A 24132-nucleotide genomic window follows, 5' to 3' on the forward strand; every position below is an offset into this window, starting at 1 on the left:
GGACAGAGAAAAGACCGCCTTCATCCTTCCCATGGGCCTGTACGAGTTTGACCGGATGCCATTCGGCTTGAATAACGCACCAGGGACCTTTCAGAGACTGATGGAACGCTGTCTGGGAGATTTCAACTTCGAATTCACGCTGATATACCTTGATGACATCGTGGTATACTCCGCCACCTTCGAGGATCATCTTCACAAGCTTGGCAAAGTGTTCCAGCGCTTGAAGAAACACGGCTTGAAGTTGAAGCCCAGCAAGTGCCGTCTATTCCAGCAGGAGATCGATTACCTGGGACACCGGATCTCGGCTGAAGGTGTCCAACCCTCTCCAGAGAAGATAGCAGCTGTCCAAGAGTGGCCACAGCCAACTACCATCAAAGAAGTCCAGGCTTTCCTGGGGCTAGCGGGCTATTACTGCCGATTTGTCAAGGACTTTGCCCGGCTTGCGGAACCACTGCATGAGACCCTCCGAGGGACCGCGAACAGTCCCAGAGGACGACGCATCAACTGGGGGCCCGACCAAGAAAAATCCTTCCGGGCGCTTCAAGCTGCTCTGACATCACCCCCTATTCTGGCATATGCAGACTACACCTTGCCGTTCCAGTTATACACCGACGCCAGCCTTCAAGGTCTCGGGGCGGTCCTCTCCCAAGTCCAAGATAACAAGGAACGCGTGATAGCCTATGCCAGTAGATCCCTCCGTGACACCGAAAAGAAACCCCGTCAACTACAGCTCTTTCTGCCTGGAACTCCTGGCCCTGACCTGGGCTATGACAGAGAAATTTGCTGGCTACCTGACAGGGGCGGAGGTACTGGTCGTGACAGACAACAATCCTCTTTCCCACCTAGAAAATGCCAAGCTAGGGGCAATGGAACAGCGCTGGATGGCAAGGCTCTCTAGATTCCAATACAAAATTAAATACAGAGCGGGGACGGAGAATCAGAATGCTGACAGCCTTTCCAGAGTGACATCATCCCCGCCGGTAGGGGACCGGGATGAAGAGTTGGAGGAAGATGAACTGCCCGACTTTGCCCGGCTAGCTAAACAAATAGAAGATAGCCGCCAGTATGCTGTAGGTGGGATCGAAGCCGTAGTGGGGTCCCCCCTGTCCCAACAAGAATGGGCCAAGCTTCAAGATCGAGACCCTGAACACGTCTTACTGAAACAGTACGTGAAGACACAAGAGAAACCACCCTCCGAAGTAAGAGCCCGACTATCAACCAGGGCCTCTGCCCTACTTGCCCAATGGGATCGGCTGATCGTGAAGGATGGAGTCTTGTATCGCAGGGCCCTTTTATCCCATATGCTGGAAGAATGTTTGCAGATTGTCGTCCCGGTGCAGCTAGCCCATGAGATGGTGGCTGAAGCCCACAGAAGGAACGGCCATTTCGGCATAGACAAGACCCTCCGGTGGACCCAGCAATTCATTTTTTGTCCAGGACTCCGTAAGCTGGTTGAAAACATCTGCCTAAGATGTCGTACATGTGAACTCCACAAGTCTACTGAGCAGCGTGCACCCATCCAGACTATTAGCACATCCAGGCCCCTCGAGTTGTTGATGGTGGACTATCTGTTGATCGGAACGGCAAATAGTGGCTACCAGTACTGTCTGGTGATGGTGGACCACTTCACGAAATTCGCCGTCGCTGTTGCTACCAAAGATCAGACTGCCGAATCAGCTGCACAGGCCATCTGTCAACACTTCGTTCGGGTCTACGGGTGTCCGGAGCGGCTGCACTCTGATCAGGGGGCGTGTTTCGAAGGGCGAGTCATTGAAGAACTTCAGCAGATGTATGGAATCAAGAAGTCCAGGACCACCCCGTATCATCCACAAGGGAATGGCGCGTGTGAACGTTTCAACCGGACCCTCTTCCAACTGATCCGAACCTTAGCAGAAGACAAAAAGCCCGACTGGCCTCGATTCCTCCCAGAACTGCTGTGGGCCTATAACAATCAAGTCCATTCTGTCTCTGTATACACGCCTTACACCCTCCTTTTTGGCCGCCCAGGCAAAGGCATCCATGAGCTACACCTGTCTAACTCTGATGAAGACACCTGTGGTACCTATCCTTCCTGGCTACAAGCACACCGTCAAAGGATGGAAACTGTCTACCGGCTGGTGGAGCAGCAGATCCAGGACCAGGTCCACGCTGATCCACTTCCAGTACAAGAGGACCTACTGACTGTGGGTCAACTAGTCCTAGTTCGTATAAAGAAACCGCAAGGAAAACTCCGGCCCAAGTGGGAGACCGAAGTCTATCGAATAATTGGACACCCATACCCTGGTGGCCCCGTCTACCAAGTACAAGGCGAAGACAGCGGCAGCCTCCGCACCCTGCACCGTAACATGTTGCGCCCCTGTCGTTCTCAGCCTGACTCCCCTCCTATAATGCCTAGAGAGACGGATATCACTAATACTGTGGGAGACACCGATACCGGGGATGTAGAGGTGGAAGACATCCCTACCCCTGCTCGCCTGACTGACGCGTCTGAACCCCTTACCTCCTCGACTGACTTACCGACTGGGACGGAGAGTGGGGTGACTGATCGGGGAGAGAGACTTGCACCCGTTAGGCGGACAGCGAGGACCACCGCAGGAGTGCCCCCAGGACAGTCCTACAGAGACCAATATGTGTGGCCCTTTTCACAGCCGGGTCCTACAACCTCCACAGCCATCGCCGCCCTGGAGACAGTCGTTGACAGGGACTGCCAACCTTTAAGCGGGGGGGCGTGTAGTGAGCTGGCCGGCTGTGGCTGTTCTGTTATCATTGACATAGAATCTGTGACAGACACTGCCCCCGTGTGGCCAGAAGTTATATCTATGCCGAATGTGATTACAGAGAAACAAACTGTATTGGCTAAACTCCCCCCTGTTGTGTCATGTGAACAGGAAGGGGAGGAAAAGAGAGAGCCCGGGAAACTTTTGGGTGCAGAGAGAAGTCTGTGTGTGCTGGCGTCCTCCTGTAGCACTCAGCGGTGACATCTTCACAGATCCTGGAGCCCATGAACTGTAAGCGGGTCCTCTGTTGAGAGGCCGAACATTCCACCCTTACCTGCTGAACCCCAAGGACTACAGTCTGGACCTGAGAGACAGAGTTTGCTCAATCCCTGTTGTTTTTCTCTTCGGACGGAGCGTCTCCCTGCAGTGACAGACAGGCCTGCGACGTGGGAAGATAACCTCCTGGAGCAAAGGAACTGGTAACGTGTGGATAGGGACAGTGAGGGATAGTTTGTTATTACACGTTATTTCTGTGAATAAGCATACTTTGTACTGTCTATTATTGTGTTCTGCTGTGTTAAGAAAAATGTATAACAGTAAAGATACGTTTGTTAAAATGGAATCTGAGTGTGGAGGTTTTGCTGGGCCAGATCATGGATATGCATGGGCGGCCTTGCCCTCGGACACTTCACTCTCCCTATTAAGATCCTGTGTTCGGGACAGTGGATTTCCAGTGCAGCTATGATTGACTCTGGTGCAGGTGGCAATTTCATGGATATCGCATTTGCCAAGGAACATGGTATTGAAATTCAGCAAAGAGCCTCTCCAATTACCATGGAAACAGTGGATGGGTCACCTTTAATCTCTGGGCCTGTGGATCAGGAGACCGTACCCCTTGAAATTTTGTTGGAGCCTAATCATCAGGAGCAACTTTCTTTCTTGCTAATTTCTTCTCCTCATGTTCCTGTGATTTTAGGCATTCCTTGGTTGTGTTCTCAGAACCCAATTATCAACTGGGAGACCAAGGAGATTATCTTTCCAACAAGGAGCAACTCAGCGTTAACAGAAGCTGTCCCTGAGTCCACGGCTACGGAACCACATGTACAGGTATTTTCTTTACCTCCAGCATATAAAGAGTTCTCTGACATCTGTGACAAGAAGAATGCAGATCAGCTTCCTCCACACAGGCATTATGACTGTCCCATTGAGTTGCTTCCTGGGGCAGCTATTCCATTTGGTAACGTATACCCTTTGGCGGCACCTGAGCTTCAAGCATTAAAGGAGTATATTGATGAAAATCTGGCCAAAGGCTTCATACGTCCTTCTTCCTCACCAGCAGGGGCACCTATCTTTTTTTGTAAAGAAGGATGGGACCCTGAGACCCTGTGTTGACTATCGGGAAATCAATAAGGTAACCGTACGAAACCGTTACCCTTTGCCTCTGATTCCCAAATTACTGGAAAGAGTCCGCCATGCTAAGGTGTTCTCTAAACTGGATCTTCGTGGGGCTTATAATTTGGTGCGTATTCGTCCAGGGGATGAGTGGAAGACAGCATTCAGATGCCGGTATGGACACTTTGAATCTCCTGTGATGCCCTTCTGGCTTTGTAACACCCCTGCAATGTTTCAACACCTTGCTAATGACATTTTCAGAGATTTGTTGGACCAGTTTGTAGTGATCTATTTGGACGATATACTAATCTTTTCTGAATCTCTACAGGAACATGAAGAACATGTCAAAACTGTTTTAAGACGTCTGAAAGAGAACCGGAGAAATGCGAGTTCCATCGTTCTGAGATACAGTTCTTAGGTTATATCATCTCTCCCCAGGGGCTGAACATGGAATCTGGTAAGATTCAGGCTATCCTTGACTGGCTGGTACCCAAGAACGTTAAGGAGGTCCAACGTTTTATTGCTTTTGCAAATTTCTACAGACGCTTCATTCGAAATTTTTCTGATATTGTCCGTCCCATTACTTCCTTGACAAAGAAGGAAAAGCCCATTAAGTGGTCATCACAGGCTCAAGAAGCTTTTGATCAGCTTAAGATCTGTTTCACATCAGCACCGCTGTTGATACACCCAGATCCAACACTTTCTTTCATTGTGGAGGTGGACGCTTCTGATAATGCTTTGGGGGCTATTCTCTCCCAAAGAACTGGAGAGAAGGGTCTGCTACATCCTTGTGCTTTCTTTTCCTGTAGACTAACCTCAGCAGAGAAGAATTACGACGTGGGAGACAAGGAATTGCTGGCTATTATTGCGGCTTTCAAAGACTGGAGGCATCATCTGCAAGGAGCTGCACAACAGATCATAGTGCTAACTGACCATCGCAATTTAGAGTTCCTTAGATCCGCTAGTTGTCTTTCTCCTCGTCAGGCTTGTTGGAACTTATTTTTAAATCAATTTAACTTTGTTATCTCGTACCGTCCAGGTTCTCGTAATGGGAAGGCTGATGCTTTATCCCAAATCCATGCTGCGGATTCTGTACCTGGAGCCCCGTCCAAGACCATTCTATCTGATGCCAATTTCATCGGAGTTATCCACGATCAGGACTTGTGGAAGGAGTGCAGGGAGGCCTATGACGGTGATGTATTTCTGGCCAACCCACCTGTGGATATTAATCTTGTCTTTAAGGGTGGCATGTGGTTCAGAGATCGACGTATCTACGTCCCTGAGGTCGTCCGTCTGCAGATCCTCAAGTTGGTACATGACTCCAAGTTGGCTGGTCACAGGGGGGTATAGAAGGCACAAGAGTTCCTGAGCCGATTCTTCTGGTGGCCAACTTGCCTGAAGGATACCAAGGACTATGTTCTCTCTTGCGAGGTATGTGCTCGTTACAAGACTCCTCATGTGGCACCTACGGGTCTTCTACAACCATTACCTGTTCCGTCCTGCCCTTGGGGGTCTATATCAATGGACTTTATTGTGGAGCTGCCTACATCGGGGGGCATGAATACAATCATGGTGGTAGTTGATCGCCTGACTAAAGCTGCTCATTTTGTTCCATGCACCGGCCTCCCCTCAGCTAAAGATACAGTGAACTTGGTTATACAGAATGTCTTTCGGTTGCATGGGGTCCCGGATGAGATCATCTCTGACCGTGGAGTGCAGTTCACTTCAAGATTCTGGAAGGGGTTTTGCTCTGCACTCAATATTAATGTCTGTCTCTCTTCCGCTTACCATCCCCAGACAAATGGTCAGACTGAGCGTACCAACCAGACGCTGGAACAATATCTAAGATGCTATGTCAGCCATCTCCAGGATGATTGGTTGGAGTTGCTGCCGTTAGCCGAATTTTCATATAACAATTCTCAGAGCGCCTCCACTAAATTTACACCTTTCTTTGCCAATCTGGGTTATCATCCGTGTATCTTACCTAGGTCTCCAATTAATTCTCCGGTTCCGGCAGTGGAGGAAAGGCTGACTGCGATGAGACAGAATCTGGAGGTTCTGAAGGAATCCCTGACCACAGCTCAAGAACGTTATAAGAGATCGGCTGATAGATTCCGTAAACCTGCACCCATGTTCAAGGTAGGAGATTCCATGTGGTTATCAACTAAGAATCTGAAGTTAAATGTTCCTTCACAAAAACTTGGACAGAAATTCATTGGCCCTTTCAAGATCAACGGTATTGTGAGCTCTGTGGCCTGCCATCTGAAGCTGCCTAGGACTATGAAGGTACACCCAGTTTTTCATGTATCTTTACTAAAGCCTGTATGTCCTAATACCTTCCAGGGACGTGTTGTGCCACCTCCGCAGCCTGTGGTGATTGATGGGCAAGAACAATTCGTGGTGGAGGAAGTTATTGATTCCAGGATTCGCAGGAATCGGCTCCAATATCTGATAAGATGGCAGGGATATCCCCCTGAGGAAGACTCTTGGGATCCTGTGGAAAACATCAATGTCCAACAGAAGATTTCTCGTTTTCATCAGAGATTCCCTGAGAAACCAGGTCCAGGATCGTCCTGAGGCCGCTTCTAAGGAGGGAGTAATGTCAGGACTCTGAACATTTTTTATTACCTTTTGTGCATTACTGCCCTTTTCCAAGATGGCGTCTTTGGTCTCATGTGCACTGTGTCTTCCTGCTATAAAACTCCACCCCAGCCTTCAGTCTGTGCTAGAGTATTCTGCCTTCCATCCAGCTCCTGACCTCTGGTGACTCCCTGGCTATATACCTGCTCCTGTGAACCTGTGGGGTTATCCTGCTACTCTGCTCTGAATTCCTGCTGCATACACCAGTTCCAGTAATCCTCCTTCATCTGCTGCTCCTGTTTACTTCCATCTGCATTTGCTGGACATGTAAGCTGTTGCTGCTCTGCAAGAACCTGAGACTATTACCCAGACCTCCCTGGTTGAGCTAAGATATTATTTGAACTGCCTTATAAGCATATCTATCTGTGTTTTGGACTAAGCAAGGACTTATTCGTGTCAAGTATCCTCAAGAATAATTGTGCTTCATAGACTTTCTGCGTGATTGCATTTTCCTCTGAAGTTTCCTGTAGACTGCTAAGCTGCGTTTATTATTTGCACCAAGTGTTGTGGACTTGAGTTTCTCTCTGCACCTGTTTGAATCACCGTGTGATAATATAGACTTTACCACTTATGAAACTGTGTCCTGTAGTTGTCTTGTTCCACGCAAAGAGTCTCCTGAGTTATCCCCTATAATTATTACATCTAGTAATCAGTGCGTTAGCTGCTACCTAGTTTTAAAGTTCCTGTACCTGTTCTCCCTGAACCTGATCCTTTCTGCCCTATCTGAACCCGATCCTGTCCGTCCTACCTGCACCTGATCCTGCCTGCCCTGTCTGAACGTAATCCTCTCCGTCCTGTTGTAACCTGTTCCTTAGGCCGTCCTGACGATACCAAGTCCAGAGCCTGATCCGTCATGTCCACACCTGTACCGCTACCCTCACCTGTCCAGTTTGAACCGGCACCTGTAACCTTTTATCCAAGTCCATCCTGTGCTCCTGAACTTATCCTATCCTTTTCTGATGCGGTCGGGACCTGTTCTGTCTACACGCCGCACGTCCCCGTTATTCAGTTTCTGGTCAGTCCTGCTTTCTTGCCCTTTGGGGGTCAGCTGCTGCGGCTCTGGGTCTGTACTGGCATAGCACCTGGCATCCACCTAGGTTCAAGTTTAACCAAACCATCAGGGGCTCCAGTGAAGAACCAGATGTTCGCTTAGTTATGCCCCTCCAGGCTTTTCCCAGACCATGGCACAGTGGTTCCGCAATCACGTGCATAACACATGTTTTGTTACTGTGAGACATTTCATGCAATGATCAGCTTCTGGAGCTTAATCATTTATTCAGCATGAGAAAGCAGCACAGATCTCACCTGTGTTTCCATGCTGCATACTTCCATTCAGACACCAGACCCCCACATTGCTATCTCCCAGCTCAGAAGCAGAAAGCCTCACACAGTTGTCAAAACAGTGAGACAGCGGAGAGCCCAACTTCATTCTCACTTTCCTAAAGGATCAGAACTATTATCACTAAAATTTGAGTTTTTCAGATCTGCTAATTACAAATATTTGAGAAAGGTATTATATTTTGGTCTCCTTTTACATCAATAAGTTTTCCAGTAGGTGGTAAGTCCACTTTAATTTCAGCTGATTGTAATCATGATACTTCAAAGTCTATTCTAAAGTTTTTCTCATTTTTTTGCTTAACTAAATGCCTTTTGGACAGAGAAGTCCTTCATAGGTTCTTTCAGACCAATAAGGGATGGGACCAAGCAAATCTAGCCACCATCTCTGCATGTGCTCGGCTGGTCGGCCTCTATGGTGTGTATATTTTTGGAGTAACCTCTACGGGATATAGTAGGGCTATGTTCATACTATAGAGCTCCTGGACTCCATGTGCTGCCATCCCATCCACAGCTCCATACAAAGGACAACCATTATACCATCATGCTCACGAGGACTCATAGAAAATTTTCTTTGGGTAACTTCACCATGAACATAGACTTAATTTGTGAAATTCTTGGGGACATGAGTGCCATAGCAAAGATAAAGTGAGCCTTTTTAGGTATTACTTGACAAAATCACAGTCCAAACCTCTGGGGCAGAAAGTACTAAAGCCCCATCACAAGTTTCTGAGAACTTGTTTGCTCATATTGCAGTTGTGGAGACCACATCCTCATGCTGGTTGTCACGATCACTTTAGATGGAGATGACAGTGACTTGTAATGATCTGCTCCTATAGTGTGAACACCTTTGGTCATGGTAGCAGGCTGCTTCCAACAGCTAGATTCCTCAACTGCTGTGGCTTGGTTGGAGAAGCCGAGGACATATATTTATAGTCTTCTGGATTTTGAAGGATCAAGAACACTCAATCAGATTTATTTTTCACCTTTATCCAAATCTGTAGTAGCCAAGTAGATCCACAACTCCAGGTAGACTTCATGTTCGATTGCTAAGGCCATGGATCACTTACCAGAAGTCCTCAACTTGACTCAAAAAGCCACCAAGATGAGCCACTCCAGATATTACAAAATTGTCTTGTCCCGTCTGGAAATCTTTTATCACTGGAATCTAATCTATTGTGAAAGTTTTTCTGCATTTTGGGATGTTCTTTCACCAATCCTTTGGTTTATTCCATGAGAAACCATAATCTATTGCTTCTGTTAGTGGAGTTCTCCCCGAAGTCATACTCCTCGTTAACGTCTTGTTGACGTTGCACAATTGGTGAACTCCACAAGAACAGATCTTGTTTTTCTGTGTTGCAAACATCCACTAGCCTTTTGCTTTTGAAGACTATGTTGGTTTCAAAGATAAACATCAACCTTAGACTGGAACACCAGCCAGATTTCTTCTTGAGAACTTTGATAGTTCCTCTGTCTTGTGACTGTCTTCACCCTAACGAAAGGGTCAAGACGTTAGTGGCTTACCCCTAAAATTTTGCTGACATCTTCTTTAGGCATCAGGTGTAGACTCTGTGACTGGTCCAATTGAGTTAGTGCCACACCTCCATGGTGAAGGTCACATCCACTATCCCTAGCGATTATATATCTTGCAACATTAAATAAAATTTGAAGAATTTCCTGCTGTATTTGGGACCTTCTTTGTAGGAAAAACATTAATTCCTGTGACCATGTATCAATTAATAGGGGCTTAAAAAAAAAAAGTTTCAATCACTAATGAGTAGCCTCTTCCATTGATTTTGGAACTCTTCGATGGAAGTCAGAAGGTCTTCAACAAGCTTGAGCTGAGAGGGACCTACAAGGCGCTCCAAGTTCATGATCAGGGCCGTTTCTTCAACAGGGCGGGCAGGGCGGCCACACGGGGCGCCGTGGGGCCGGGGGGCGCAGGAGAGGCCTCGGGCCCCGGTGGTCCCCTGCCCGCTGCTGCTGCTGTTTAAGGGCTGTCAGGGGCGCGGATGCCGCGCTCAGTGCTGAGCGCGGGCGCGCCCTGCCCGAACTCAGCTGCAAATCTGACAGCTGAGCGGTCAGATCATCGCCTCGCGTCGCCGCGCCCCCCCCCCCGCACCGCACATAATGGTTGCGGCCACCTCGGCGCCGCCACAGTCTCACCTCCGCTCCGCGCTGGATGAACAGCGAGAATGAACAGCCAGGATGAGGCAGCTCGGCCACTCCCACACTGATAGCAGGGGCGCCGCGCTCTCGGCTGAGCACGGGCGCTCCCTGAGACAGTGATCAAAGAGCTAAGCACACACACTATCACTGTCAGACTAGGCTGCCTGGCTGTTGCCAATTTCAATGCTGGACAGGACAGGCTGCAGTCTAGTCTGACAGTGGTAGCAGTATAGCAAAAATGCCCACCCCCTGCCTATGGATTAGTCCTTCCCTTCCCAGCAGCCCCATTTAGCAGTCTGAGCGCGCTCAGACTCAGAGGGCAGAGGGCACTGACACACTGAACAGGTGAGGGGGTCTGAGGGATGGGATGGGTTGGGCTAGCCTTTTTTTTTGGATGGGGACCCCCACACCTGCCCCCCCCCCAACCACCCTTGGGGCATGCTGATTTGGCATGCCCCACAGCATGAAACCCGGGAGGGGGCCCAGCTGACTTACCTCATCTTTGGCAGTCTGGTGGCATCCTCACCCAGGCGAGAAGTGTTGGAAAGAGTTATGGCAGTAACTGTATACCTGGCAACCAATAATTTAGCTTTTCGAGGATCGTCAAATACATTGTTTACACCAAATAATGGACATTTCCTTGGGCTTATAGAGCTTCTTGGAAAATTTGAACCAGTAATGAGAGATCATTTAAAACGAATTACTTCCCAGGAAATCCATACACATTACTGTGGAAATTTAATTCAAAATGAAATTATCTGCTTGATGGCCTCTCAGGTGAAGAAATGTATTCTAGAAAAAGCCAAAAGATCTAAGTATTTTTCAATAATGTTGGACTGCACACAAGATGCAGGTCACACTGAACAGTTGTCATACACCTTAAGATTTGTTGATATAGATGATGATCACGTAGCAATAAAGGAACATTTTATTGGCTATCGTCCTGCTACTGATACATCTGGGGAAAGTCTCGCCAATCTCCTTTTAGAAGAGATTAGTAAATGTGACCTGGAATTAGAAAATGAACTGGCAGAAAAGCTGAATTATTCGGAAGCTATTAATGCTTTTGCAGCGGCTAAATCTAGAAGAGTCAGTTTCTCATAAATCTGCAACCTACAATTTTTAGGATCTGTTTCCAAAATAATTAATAGATATTATTTACCTACAACTTTGTTCTCACCGTTAATAATTAGCATACTTGTCCCTTTTCCCCAAGTTCTATATAAGTTAAAGGCAAATTATAATTTATTAAAAAAAGGGAAGATACAAGCCTGCTCTCTATTTATTACTCAAGCCCACAAAAATAATGTTTATTATTTTCGGTGCCGGGGGGGGGGGGGGAGAAATTTCCTACTCTCGCCCTGTGTCATTTTTGGGCTAGAAACTGCCCTGTTCATGATCATAACAAAAAGAGAACAAAGCCTTCAATACTTGTGAGGGGCACTCTAATTTTGAAGGAACATGAGTTTTCCCAAATCTGGGAAGTCGGACTGACGTACTGTATGATCACTGCTGCCTACTTGACCATGAATTCTGCCTCATTTCTTGAGACGGCAAAATGTGGCATCTGTCCATCCATGCCTCAATTTTTGCCAATGAAGACTTCTCCGGGAAAGTGACCTGGGGATTCCCTGTGGGAAGATCCACATCTCATCACTCGGGTTAAGGGTGAAGAACTCTCAACCCCTTCAATTCTGCTGCCTGGATAGGGCCACGTCTGCCCTTCTTCAGTCAAGGATGCTCCCAGAAATTATTCATGTGGGAAAACTGGTAGCCAAGCCCTCCGAAAGACTTGTAGATGTAGAAGATAACAAATGGAGCAATACACACCCTCCACAGGTCCAGCGCTGCCTCTTGTCTTTATTGATTGGTTGCAGCGGTCACATGAGATAGGGTTCTGATGTAATCGCTGCAGCTGGTCAACAAAAATTAGGAAAATGGTTTAAAGGGGTTGTACTATAAATAATATAGATCATCCCACCGGTCACAAAAATGGGAATCCCTAAGTCTGCTGTGGGAAAAGAGAGCTTGTGTTACTGAGCATGTGCGACCACATGAACTATCTACAGGAGCGGTGGTCGCACATGCTCACTACAACTTTACTCAACTGGGACCTCGGCTCTCAGGATCAGTGAGGGTTTCAGCAGCCAGATCTCCAGTGATCATACACCCTGTGGATAGAGGATAAATGTTGTTTATGGTACAAACTTTTTAATAAAAAAAATCCCTAGTGGTCCGTAAAGGGGTTGTTCCTTTTTTGGAAAATCACGGTTTTCTCACCCAACCCCAGATACACTACTAAGGGTACCGTCTCACTATACGATTTACCAACGATCACGACCTGCGATACGACCTGGCCGTGATCGTTGGTAAGTCGTTGTGTGGTCGCTGGGGAGCTGTCACACAGACCGCTCTCCAGCGACCAACGATGCTGAGGTTCGCTGGTAACCAGGGTAAACATCGGGTTACTAAGCGCAGGGCCGCGCTTAGTAACCCGATGTTTACCGTGGTTACCAGCGTAAAAGTAAAAAAAAAACGAACAGTACATACTGACCATCTGATGTCCGTCAGGTCCCTTGCCGTCTGCTTCCTGCTCTGACTGAGTGCAGCCGTACAGTGAGAGCAGAGCGCAGCAGTGACGTCACCGCTGTGATCTGCTCTCACTTTCCGGCCGGCGCTCACAGTCAGAGCAGGAAGCAGACGGCAAGGGACCTGACGGACATCAGATGGTGAGTATGTACGGTTTTTTTTTTTTTACGCTGGTAACCAGGGTAAACATCGGGTTACTAAGCGCGGCCCTGCACTTAGTAACCCGATGTTTACCCTGGTTACCAGCGAACGCATCGCTGGATCGCTGTCACACACAACGATCCAGCGATGACAGCGGGAGATCCAGCGACGAAAGAAAGTTTCAAACGATGTGCTACGACGTACGATTCTCAGCAGGGTGTCTGATCGCAGTAGCGTGTCAGACACTGCGAGATCGTAACGATATCGCTAGAACGTCATGAATTGTGCCGTCGTAGCGATAAAAATGCCACTGTGTGACGGTACCCTAAGTATCCACTACTGATCCCGATGTCTATTATTGTTTGCAGTGTTGATGACACAGGCAATCAGTGAGATCACAGGCGCTGCAGACAATCTGTGAGATCAGAGGGATTCCTAGATACCTGATGACAAGAGTGGAGGACACCATGATGAGAACCAGAACGCACAAGGCTGTTGTTCCTGCAGCCTGTAGTGCTGCCTTATTTCCACCAGATGGTGCTGCAGTAATATAATATACTGCTATATCAGATGCTGCAGAATGACTGGAGGACTTTTATACTGGGGTCTTGTTGTATATATATATATATATATATATATATATATATATCACACACAGCAGTACTGAGGGCATGAAATACGTTGCACACTGTTGTTAGGGCAGTATAATAGGGCAGGGCAGACACTGAGAAGCCGCACATCCCCTGGGCACAGTTACTGTTTACCCAGGTGTGCACAGGCTTGGCACATTTACCGGGGAGGGCAGAGCTGAGCACTGATTATATGGGGAGGGCAGAGCCGGGCACAGGCTGTATAGGGAGGGCAGAGATGGGCACTGGCCGTATAGGAAGAGCAGAGCCGGGCACAGGCTGTATAGGGAGGGCAGAGATGGGCACTGGCCGTATAGGAAGAGCAGAGCCGGGCACAGGCTGTATAGGGAGGGCAGAGATGGGCACTGGCCGTATAGGAAGGGCAGAGCCGGGCACGGGCTGTATAGGGAGGGCAGAGTCTGGAGCCGCCTCCCATAAGCCGCTTCCCTCCCGCATGCTCAGAGCTGCAGCCGCAGACAGCATGGCGGAGCCCGGAGCCCAGCAGCAGCAGGACGGCGGCTTCTCGGAGTTCGTGGCTCTGCACCAGGCGGCGCTGCTGGCCTCAGGCGTGCCCCGGGTGTACTGGCCGAGCCTGCACCGCAAGCTGGAGGGGGAGGTAGGCGGCGGCTCCGGGCCTCGTGTCCCCGGACACATCGGGGGCTGCGGAGCGTGAGGGGTTAATTCTGCTGCTGGGTGATTGATGGCTGTAGGGGGGGGAGCGCCCCCAACACAGGAGGGTAGGGGGTAACAGGTGGTGGGTGCCATCATGGAGGGTCCGTGTGGTGGGTGACAGCTGCGCCCCATAACTGCCACAGGGGGGCAGCGGAGACACGGACTGTAGGTAGGAAATGACACCAGACACAAACTGGGCAAAAGTGATAGGCAGCGGCCCATCTAACATGGGGCACAGTAGTGAGGGGTCTGTCACTCTCTACATGCCCCTCCTCAAGTGTGGTGGTGGTAGGGTCTGTCACTTTATACATCGCTCCGTGGGTAGCGCGGGGTCTGTCGCTCTCTCCCTGCCCTCCGCGGGTAGCATGGGGTCTGTCGCTCTCTCCCTGCCCTCCGCGGGTAGCGCGGGGTCTGTCGCTCTCTCCCTGCCCTCCGCGGGTAGCATGGGGTCTGACGCTCTCTTCCTGCCCTCCCGCGGGTAGCGCGGGGTCTGTCACTCTCTCCCTGCCCTCCACTTGTAGCGCGGGGTCTGTCGCTCTCTCCCTGCCCTCCACGGGTAGCGGGTGGTCTGTCGCTCTCTCCCTGCCCTCCGCGGGTAGCGCGGGGTCTGTCGCTCTCTCCCTGCCCTCCGCGGGTAGCGCGGGGTCTGTCGCTCTCTCCCTGCCCTCCGCGGGTAGCGCGGGGTCTGTCGCTCTCTCCCTGCCCTCCGCGGGTAGCGCGGGGTCTGTCGCTCTCTCCCTGCCCTCCGTGGGGTCTGTCGCTCTCTCCCTGCCCTCCACGTGTAGCGCGGGTTCTGTCGCTCTCTCCCTGCCCTCCGCGGGTAGCGCGGGGTCTGTCGCTCTCTCTCTGCCCTCCGCGGGTAGCGCGGGGTCTGTCGGTCTCTCCCTGCCCTCCGCGGGTAGCGCTGGGTCTGTCGCGCTCTCTCCCTGCCCTCCGCGGGTAGCGCTGGGTCTGTCGCTCTCTCCCTGCCCTCCGCGGGTAGCGCGGGTTCTGTCGCTCTCTCCCTGCCCTCCGCGGGTAGCGCGGGGTCTGTCGCTCTCTCCCTGCCCTCTGTGGGTAGCGCGGGGTCTGTCGCTCTCTCCCTGCCCTCTGTGGGTAGCGCGGGTTCTGTCGCTCTCTCCCTGCCCTCCGCGGGTAGCGCGGGGTCTGTCGCTCTCTCCCTGCCCTCTGTGGGTAGCGCGGGGTCTGTCGCTCTCTCCCTGCCCTCTGTGGGTAGCGCTGGGTCTGTCGCTCTCTCCCTGCCCTCCGCGGGTAGCGCGGGGTCTGTCGCTATGGGCAATGTCACATAATAGTCTTCCAGTGACATAAAACAATGTTTTTCCTCCTTTGATTCAGATGTCTCTGACCTTCAGACCTTAGGACCTGATAATAGAATTTGCCAACTCGGGAGATGGGACAATATCAGAGGGATCTACCCCGCCACATAGATGGAGGGAATGTGGGAGAGCTGCTGCTTTTGCGTTGAGCACCAGACGTCCTTTATTGTCATCTTACCCCTGAATCTAAAATAGGAATGTGACTCCCGGGAGTGTTTATATGTCATCAGACTGCACCAGGTCCTGGCATGTTACCTGAGCCCGCAGCCCTGGCACCTATCATACTGCAGATGTGTCATGTAAGAGAAGGCGGCACAAATACATCAGGGGTTACGTAAATTATGGCTGAGATTACAACCCCTCCCGTTGATTTGTTAAAGAGACAAGCACATTTTATCATACAGTCTGGCCTGCGAGAATGACTTGTTACCTCCTGTATTATACCCCAGAGCTGCACTCACTATTCTGCTGGTGCAGTCACTGTGTACATACATTACTGATCCGGAGTTACCTCCTGTATTATACCCCAGAGCTGCACTCACTATTCTGCTGGTGCAGTCATTGTGTACATACATTACATTACTGATCCTGAGTTACCTCCTGTATTATACCCCAGAGCTGCACTCACTATTCTGCTGGTGCAGTCACTGTGTACATACATTACATTACTGATCCTGAGTTACATCCTGTATTATACTCCAGAGCTGCACTCACTATTCTGCTGGTGCAGTCACTGTGTGCATACATCACATTACTGATCCTGACTTACATCCAGTATTATACTCCAGAGCTGCACTCACTATTCTGCTGGTGCAGTCACTGTGTACATACATTACATTACTGATCCTGAGTTACATCCTGTATTATACTCCAGAGCTGCACTCACTATTCTGCTGGTGCAGTCACTGTGTACATACATTACATTACTGATCCTGAGTTACATCCTGTATTATACTCCAGAGCTGCACTCACTATTCTGCTGGTGCAGTCACTGTGTGCATACATTACATTACTGATCCTGAGTTACATCCTGTATTATACCCCAGAGCAGCACTCACTATTCTGCTGGTGCAGTCACTGTGTACATACATTACATTACTGATCCTGAGTTACATCCTGTAGATCTTTTATTATAAAAATGAAAAACATAACAATAATAATAACAGAAACAAAACAGAAATATCAGCCAGAAAAAAATAATCAGTATACTGAACACTGGTCCAGCCGCTCATTCTCTCCTCTCACACATATTATACAGTATATACAGAATAACTACTTTGACCTTCTGGTCCGGTCACCAAACAAAATAATAATAACAAATAAAATAAACAATGGCAAACAAAAACTATATACATGAACTTTTTTCTCTTTTTTTTTTTTTTTTTTTAATTTATTATTATTATTATTATTATTTTTTTTTTTTTAGTTTTAAATAAAATAGCCACAAATTTAAACAAATATATACAATACTAAGCTATCCTCCATTCCCAACCCCCCGCACTGACCTGAGAGCTGGTCCTGCGTCTCATGCCTCAGTCCATGTCCAACGTCCATAGGCCAGATCAGGCAGTGCCAGTTTTCCCCCAAACAACCCAGTGTCCCATAGTCACACAAGATAAACCCACCTCCCCCCCTTTCCCACCACCCAACCTAACACCTACACCCAAATCTAAACCCCATATACAATACTAGCTACTGAACCCGTTCTACGCCCGGGTGGCGAGCATTTATATTGGTATATCGCCTCCATCCTGGTATGTGCTGCTCTCATCTTGCTCTCCCATCCTGTCATGTGCTGCTCCATCCTGCGCCCCCATCCTTTCATGTGCTGCTCCATCCTGCGCCCCCATCCTGTCATGTGCTGCTCCATCCTGCATCCCCATCCTGTCATGTGCTGCTCCATCCTGCATCCCCATCCTGTCATGTGCTGCTCCATCCTGCATCCCCATCCTGTCATGTGCTGCTCCATCCTGCATCCCCATCCTGTCATGTGCTCCCATCCTGCGCCCCCATCCTGTCATATGCTGCTCCATCCTACACCCCCATCCTGTCATGTGTGTGCCCCCATCCTGTCATGTGCTGCTCCCATCCTGCGCCCCATCCTGCGCCCCATCCTGTCATGTGCTCCCATCCTGCACCCCCATCCTGTCATGTGCTGCTCCCATCGTGCGCAATCATTCTGTCATGTGCTGCTCGCATCCTGTGCCCCCATTCTGTCATGTGCTGCTCCCATCCTGTGCCCCCATTCTGTTGTAATGTGCTGCACCCATTCTGCCTGTTCCTGTTTCCATTCTGCCATATGTTGCTCCCATCTTTCTCTCTCCGGCTCTACTGCCCGAGTGCGGCTGTGCTGAGTGCGGGCGGCTGTGGTGAGTGCGGGCGGCTGTGCGTGGCTGTGGTGAGTTTGGGCGGCTGTGCGTGGCGGTGGTGAGTGCGGGCGGCTGTGTTGAGTGCGGGCGGCTGTGTTGAGTGCGGGCGGCTGTGTTGAGTGCGGGCGGCTGTGTTGAGTGCGGGCGGCTGTGTTGAGTGCGGGCGGCTGTGTTGAGTGCGGGCGGCTGTGTTGAGTGCGGGCGGCTGTGTTGAGTGCGGGCGGCTGTGTTGAGTGCGGGCGGCTGTGTTGAGTGCGGGCGGCTGTGTTGAGTGCGGGCGGCTGTGTTGAGTGCGGGCGGCTGTGTTGAGTGCGGGCGGCTGTGTTGAGTGCGGGCGGCTGTGTTGAGTGCGGGCGGCTGTGTTGAGTGCGGGCGGCTGTGTTGAGTGCGGGCGGCTGTGTTGAGTGCGGGCGGCTGTGTTGAGTGCGGGCGGCTGTGTTGAGTGCGGGCGGCTGTGTTGAGTGCGGGCGGCTGTGTTGAGTGCGGGCGGCTGTGTTGAGTGCGGGCGGCTGTGTTGAGTGCGGGCGGCTGTGTTGAGTGCGGGCGGCTGTGTTGAGTGCGGGCGGCTGTGTTGAGTGCGGGCGGCTGTGCTGAGTGCGGGCGGCTGTGCTGAGTGCGGGCGGCTGTGCTGAGTGCGGGCGGCTGTGCTGAGTGCGGGCGGCTGTGCTGAGTGCGGGCGGCTGTGCTGAGTGCGGGCGGCTGTGCTGAGTGCGGGCGGCTGTGCGTGGCGGTGGTGACTGCGGGCGGCTGTGCGTGGCGGTGGTGGTGCTGGGGAGTGCGGGCGGCTGTGCTGGGGGCCTGAGCAGGCGGGGACACCGGCACGCTGTGGGGGTCAGGTGCCGGAGTCGCCGCTAGCTCAGGCCCCCGGCACTTGCTATATTTACCTGTCCCCTGTTCCACCGCTCCGTCTTCCGGGTCCTCTGTCTGTGACTGTTCAGTCAGAGGGCGGCGCGCATTAAGCGCGTCATCGCGCCCTCTGAACTGAACGTCACAGGCGTCCGCGCTTTCCTGGCGCCATTTTCTTGAAGACACGCAGTGTGTCTTCAAGAAAATGGCACCGGAAAGCGCGGACTGCGCAGGCGCCGATTCCGGGAGCAGGGGGACATTCATGGCCCGGAATCGCGTCGGTGGAACGGGACAGGTAAGTATTGCATACTCACCCTCCTGGCTCGTCCCTGCTTCTCCGTTGGAGATGGCGGTGTGCGTTCAGCGCTTACGCATACCGCGATCTCCTGGGAGCGTCACTCTGTGGGGTCCAGACTGCGCCGGCGCTTGCGCAGTCTATAAAGGCTTCGGACAGAGTGACGCTCCCAGCATTATATTATAGATATACAGCATCACACCACAATAATCACAACTCACGAAGCCCAAGTTCGGCGCCTGCAGCCCTACATCACTGTACAGTGATCAAACAAAACAAAAATCTACAGTGTCAGCAGCAGCCCACCACCATGAAAGGAGATGACCAGACTAGGGCACACTAAAAGAAAAGCCCCTCCAGAGGAGAGCGGCCCTCCGTGCGCCCAGTCTCCCATACTCCAGAGAGCGCACCTTCACCAGGTCACCGAGTATGGTCCTAAACACATCATCCACGGGGAGGATTTTTCGTTGCGTCGATACTAAGCACCGTGCGTTCCACGTGTGATACCTAACCACTGCGCTAACTAGAAATAAGGTGCAACGGTCCCGACCACCAAGGTCTCCGAATGCTCCATAGGCCCATTCCGCATAGGAGAGACCGGCCAGCCGAGACCAGCCAATGAAGGCGCCCACCCTGTTGCACACCTCTGTGTTGAAGGGACAATGAAGCAGGAAGTGGTCCATGCTTTCCAGCAAGGTACCAGAATGCTCCCGAGGACAATTCCTGTCCTCAGAGCTCCTACACTTCAGATTGTCCCTCACACACAGTTTCCCATGGAAGCAGCGCCAAGCCAAGTCCCAAAACTTCGAGGGGATCCGGATAGAATTCAAAAGATGTAAACCCACCCCAAGATCCCGACTTGGGCAGTCCCTGAGCACCAGAGGCCTCTGGAAATGGGTCAACAGAACCCTATTGTCAAGGAGTTTCCTTGGCAGAGTCCTGATCCCCCACACTCCCAGACCCCACCGACGAATTACCTTCAGAACCAAGGTAGCGTAAGCCGGAAGATGTCCATGCGGTGTGCGAAGATCCTTCACTTGCCCTCCTGTCTCCCATTCCTGGAAGAAAGGCTGAAACCATCCCCTACAGGAGAATACCCACAGAGGAGCCCTCTCTTTCCAGAGGTTTGCAATATTGATCTTAATGAAGGTATCCACAAGGAATACCACAGGGTTGACCATACCCAACCCTCCTAGTCTCCTCGTACGGTAAGTAACCTCCCTCTTGACCAGGTTCAGTCTATTCCCCCATAACAGTTGGAAGAACAAACTGTAGACCCGAGTCCAGAGAGATTCCGGCAAGATGCACACACTGCCCAGATAAATCAGTAAAGGGAGCAGGTAAGTTTTGATCAGGTTTACCCTTTCCCTTAGGGTCAAAGACCAACCCTTCCATTGGTTCACCTTCTGAGTGGCGATCTCTAGCCTGCTGTCCCAATTTTGTTTGGGGTAATCCCCCTGGCCAAATTCGATGCCAAGGATTTTTGCAGAGATTTTGGGTCCTGGAAGGGTGTCCCGGAGATCAAAACCAGGATCTCCTCCTCCCAGCCAGAGACTCTCACACTTATCCCGGTTGATCTTGGACCCGGATGCCTCCGAGTAGCGATCTACCTCTGACATCAGCCACCCTGCCTCCTCGTGAGAGGAAACAAACACGGTGACATCATCGGCATACGCCACCACCCTCAGAGTGGCCTCCGGTGCTGCGTGGTCCATCCCGATCCCGGCCAACGGTCCACGCTCCACCCTCCTAACAAGAGGGTCAATCGCAAACACGTACAGCAGCGGGCTCAAGGGACAACCCTGGCGAACACCGGACCCAACCTCAAAAGAGCTGCCAATCCAACCATTCACAAGCGGGAAACTCTCTGCCCCACTGTACAAGGTCTTAAGCCAATCAACAAACCCCCCCGGCAGGCCATATCTCAGAAGGACGGACCAGAGGTACTCGTGATTAACCCGATCAAACGCTTTTGCCTGGTCCAGTGACAGCATATACCCCTTCCAGTGACCAGCCCTACCCTGCTCCACTGCCTCCCGGACACAGAGCACAGCACTAAATGTGCTGCGGCCTGGAACAGAGCAATGCTGGGCCTCCGAAAGGAGTCGGGGTGCAAATTTCACCAGCCGATTAAACAGCACCTTTGCCAGAACCTTCCTGTCTGCATTGAGAAGCGATATGGGACGCCAATTCTCAATGCAAGATGGGTCCTTACCCTTTGACAAGATGATCAGAGCAGACCTCCTCATTGACTTCGGCAGAGTGCCCGAGGAAAGACACTCATTGAATACCTCAGTCAAGAGGGGAACCAAAACGTCCTTAAAGGTCTTATAGAATTCAGATGTTAAGCCATCTGGACCAGGCGATTTTTTTTTTTTGGGCAAGCCCTTCAATCGCCAACTGAACTTCCTCTTCCCTGATCATTTCTGTCAAACTGTCAAGAGAGGGGTCTACCCCTGGTTCGGGGACAGCGTCAGCCAGGAAAGCCGACATCTCATCCCAATCAAGATCCCTCTTCCCCAAGAGGTGCGAGTAGAAGGATTTGACAACCTCCAGGATCCCTGATCTGGATCGCCTCAGGGACCCCGTAGTGTCGACCAGTCCTGTATCTACTTTACTATTCACTGACATCTTGCAGTTTCTGTAAGGGTCGGGCGAGCAGTACTTCCCGTAATCCCTCTCAAAAACCAAAGATGCGTGTCTATCGTACTGACACCTCATAAGCAAAGATTTCACTCTGGAGATCTCCTCGCGGCTACCTCCAGTTGAGACAAGATGTTCGAGTTTCCTCCTCAGACCCTGATACAGGCGGTACCTGCTCAGATTCCTGAGGCTCGAGAGCTGGCGGAAGAATCTCGCCACCCTTTCCTTGAACATCTCCCACCACTCTGACTTACTACTACAAAGATCCAGTAAGGGTACCTGGCTCTGAAGAAAATCCTCAAAGGACTGTCTTATCTCCGCTTCTTCCAAGAGAGAGGAATTGAGCCTCCAAAAGCCTCTTCCCATCCGGAAGGTCTCTGTAACATTCAGAGAAAACAAAATTAAACAGTGGTCGGAGAACTCCACCTCAACAACAGACACTGCTGAAGAGACAGCTTCCTCCTTTAAATAAAACCTATCTATTCTGGACCTACAGTTACCTCTATGATAGGTGAACCCCTCGTGGCCTGGGGTGTGCCAAATGTGGACATCCACCAGGCGAGCCTCACTAGCTATACTATTAAGGGCGATGCTATCATAAGTCAGCTTGTCTCTGGAACCTCCTCTATCTCGGGGCCTCGTGACAGCATTGAAGTCCCCTCCAAAGACAACCTGCCGACTTGTAAAAAGGTAGGGCTTGATCCTCATAAAGAGACACTTCCGGTCCCACTTAGATTGGGGACCATAGATGTTGATGAGCTGGAGCTCTTGTCCCTTCATGAGGACATCTAAGATCAGGCACCTCCCCATTTCTAACTCAATAACCCGTCGGCATTCCACCGGTGCGGTAAAAAGGACCGCCACTCCGCTATACGGCTCGGCCGCAAGAGACCAATAGGAGGGCCCGAGTCTCCACTCCCTCTTAGCTTTAAACACATCTGCCATGTTTGGCAGCCTGGTCTCCTGCAAAAATAAAATGTCAGCTTCAACCCGGCTGAGAAAATCAAAGGCCGCAAATCTAGCTGTATTTGACTTTATGCTGGCGACATTAATGGACGCCAGCGTCAACGGAGTGGGTTCCGCCATCATTGGTGATTGAGTTAGATGGCTTTCTTTTTCCCACTACCCTTATCCTCTGCCTCAGAGGAGGAATCCTTCCCCCTCTTTAATGACAATGAGGTATCCATTCCCATGTGTTTTTTATTTTTATTGTCCTCGTCTCCGGACTCTGGGCCAGTCCCTCCCTCCATAGAACTTACATTCCCCGAAGAAGGAGACTCGGCATCCCCTGTGAGCCCCGCCGAAGCCAGAACCTCACCCTCTGCTTCCTCCTCAGAGGAAGAGATGTTTTCAAGGGCTTGGAACCGGTTAGAAAGACCAACCAGAGGGGAGTCGGTTTTTCCTTCCTTAGGTACCTTGGTCAGAGCGGGAGAAGATTTTTTTTATCTCCCTTCTTTCTCTTCTTTTTGGTACCGAGCTTATGCTTGTTCTCTAGCCACTGCCTATTATCCTCATCCATACTTTCATAATGGGAGGACTCTGAGGCAGTGGCACTTTCCTCCCTGTGGATCCTCCTGACCTCCTCATCCAACTCATCATCCCTCGGGGCCTCAGCAGCAAGACTGGCGTCCAGGACAGGAGCCGCCCCAGTAGCCCGAGGCTCGCCCAGCTCCCTATCCTGTCTGCGCTTGTCTAGACGCCTTAGCTGGGCAGGCGTCTTTTTATTGCTTTTCTTCCTTGGCCCCTCAGCTCCCTCACCCCTGCTAGTCCCTTCCCCAGCAGAATCAGCCTCACGGCTTTCTCCCACCGGGGTCACGACTGCGTTAGCGAAGGAGCGAGGACAACGGCTGAATGGGTGACCTAACTCACCACACAGGTGGCACCTAATCTCCACACAAGATGCAGCAAGATGGCCAATATCCCCACACAATGCACACTTCTGCACAGTGCAGTTTGCACTGAAGTGTGTGGGATCGCCGCACCTGTGACAGAGCTTCGGTTGCCCCTGGTAGAAGACCAGGATACGATCCCTACCCAGGAAGGCAGATGATGGTATGTGGGCAACCGTACCCCCTGAACGCTTAAGTTTTACCATAAACGTCCAGGCCCCTGACCAGATACCAAACTCGTCACGGTTTTTCTTTGGCATTTCTACCACCTCTCCATACCGGCCAAGCCACGTCATGATGTCATAACAAGAAAGCGACTCGTTACAAGTCATCACGGTCACTTTCTTGACTTGGTTTTGGCGAGACACCACCTGAACGGTAAAGTCTCGCCAGCCAGGCTCATTTTTTGCCAACTCATAGTTCGACCAGAAGAGCTCAAGCCCCTCCGGCCGAACAAAGCTGACATCAAACTCAGGTGTGGAATAGGGAT

General features: G+C 51.0%; 1 protein-coding gene across 2 annotated transcripts in view; it reads left to right on the forward strand.

Moving 5' to 3' along the window:
- Positions 1-24132, forward strand: part of TTLL12 (tubulin tyrosine ligase like 12) — a 57954-nt gene that overhangs the window by 17940 nt on the left and 15882 nt on the right. The window contains exon 1 of one of the 2 annotated variants that reach the window (XM_077266590.1): positions 13956-14228. The exons of the other annotated variant lie outside the window; for it this stretch is intronic. Coding sequence (XP_077122705.1) covers positions 13971-14228 — 258 coding nt within the window. The 5' untranslated portion in view covers positions 13956-13970. Of the gene's footprint in view, positions 1-13955; positions 14229-24132 lie in introns of those variants that run through there. 2 annotated transcript variants of the gene reach the window in all.

Source organism: Ranitomeya variabilis, chromosome 5, assembly GCF_051348905.1.
Source record: "Ranitomeya variabilis isolate aRanVar5 chromosome 5, aRanVar5.hap1, whole genome shotgun sequence".
NCBI classification, from domain to species: Eukaryota; Metazoa; Chordata; class Amphibia; order Anura; family Dendrobatidae; genus Ranitomeya; species Ranitomeya variabilis.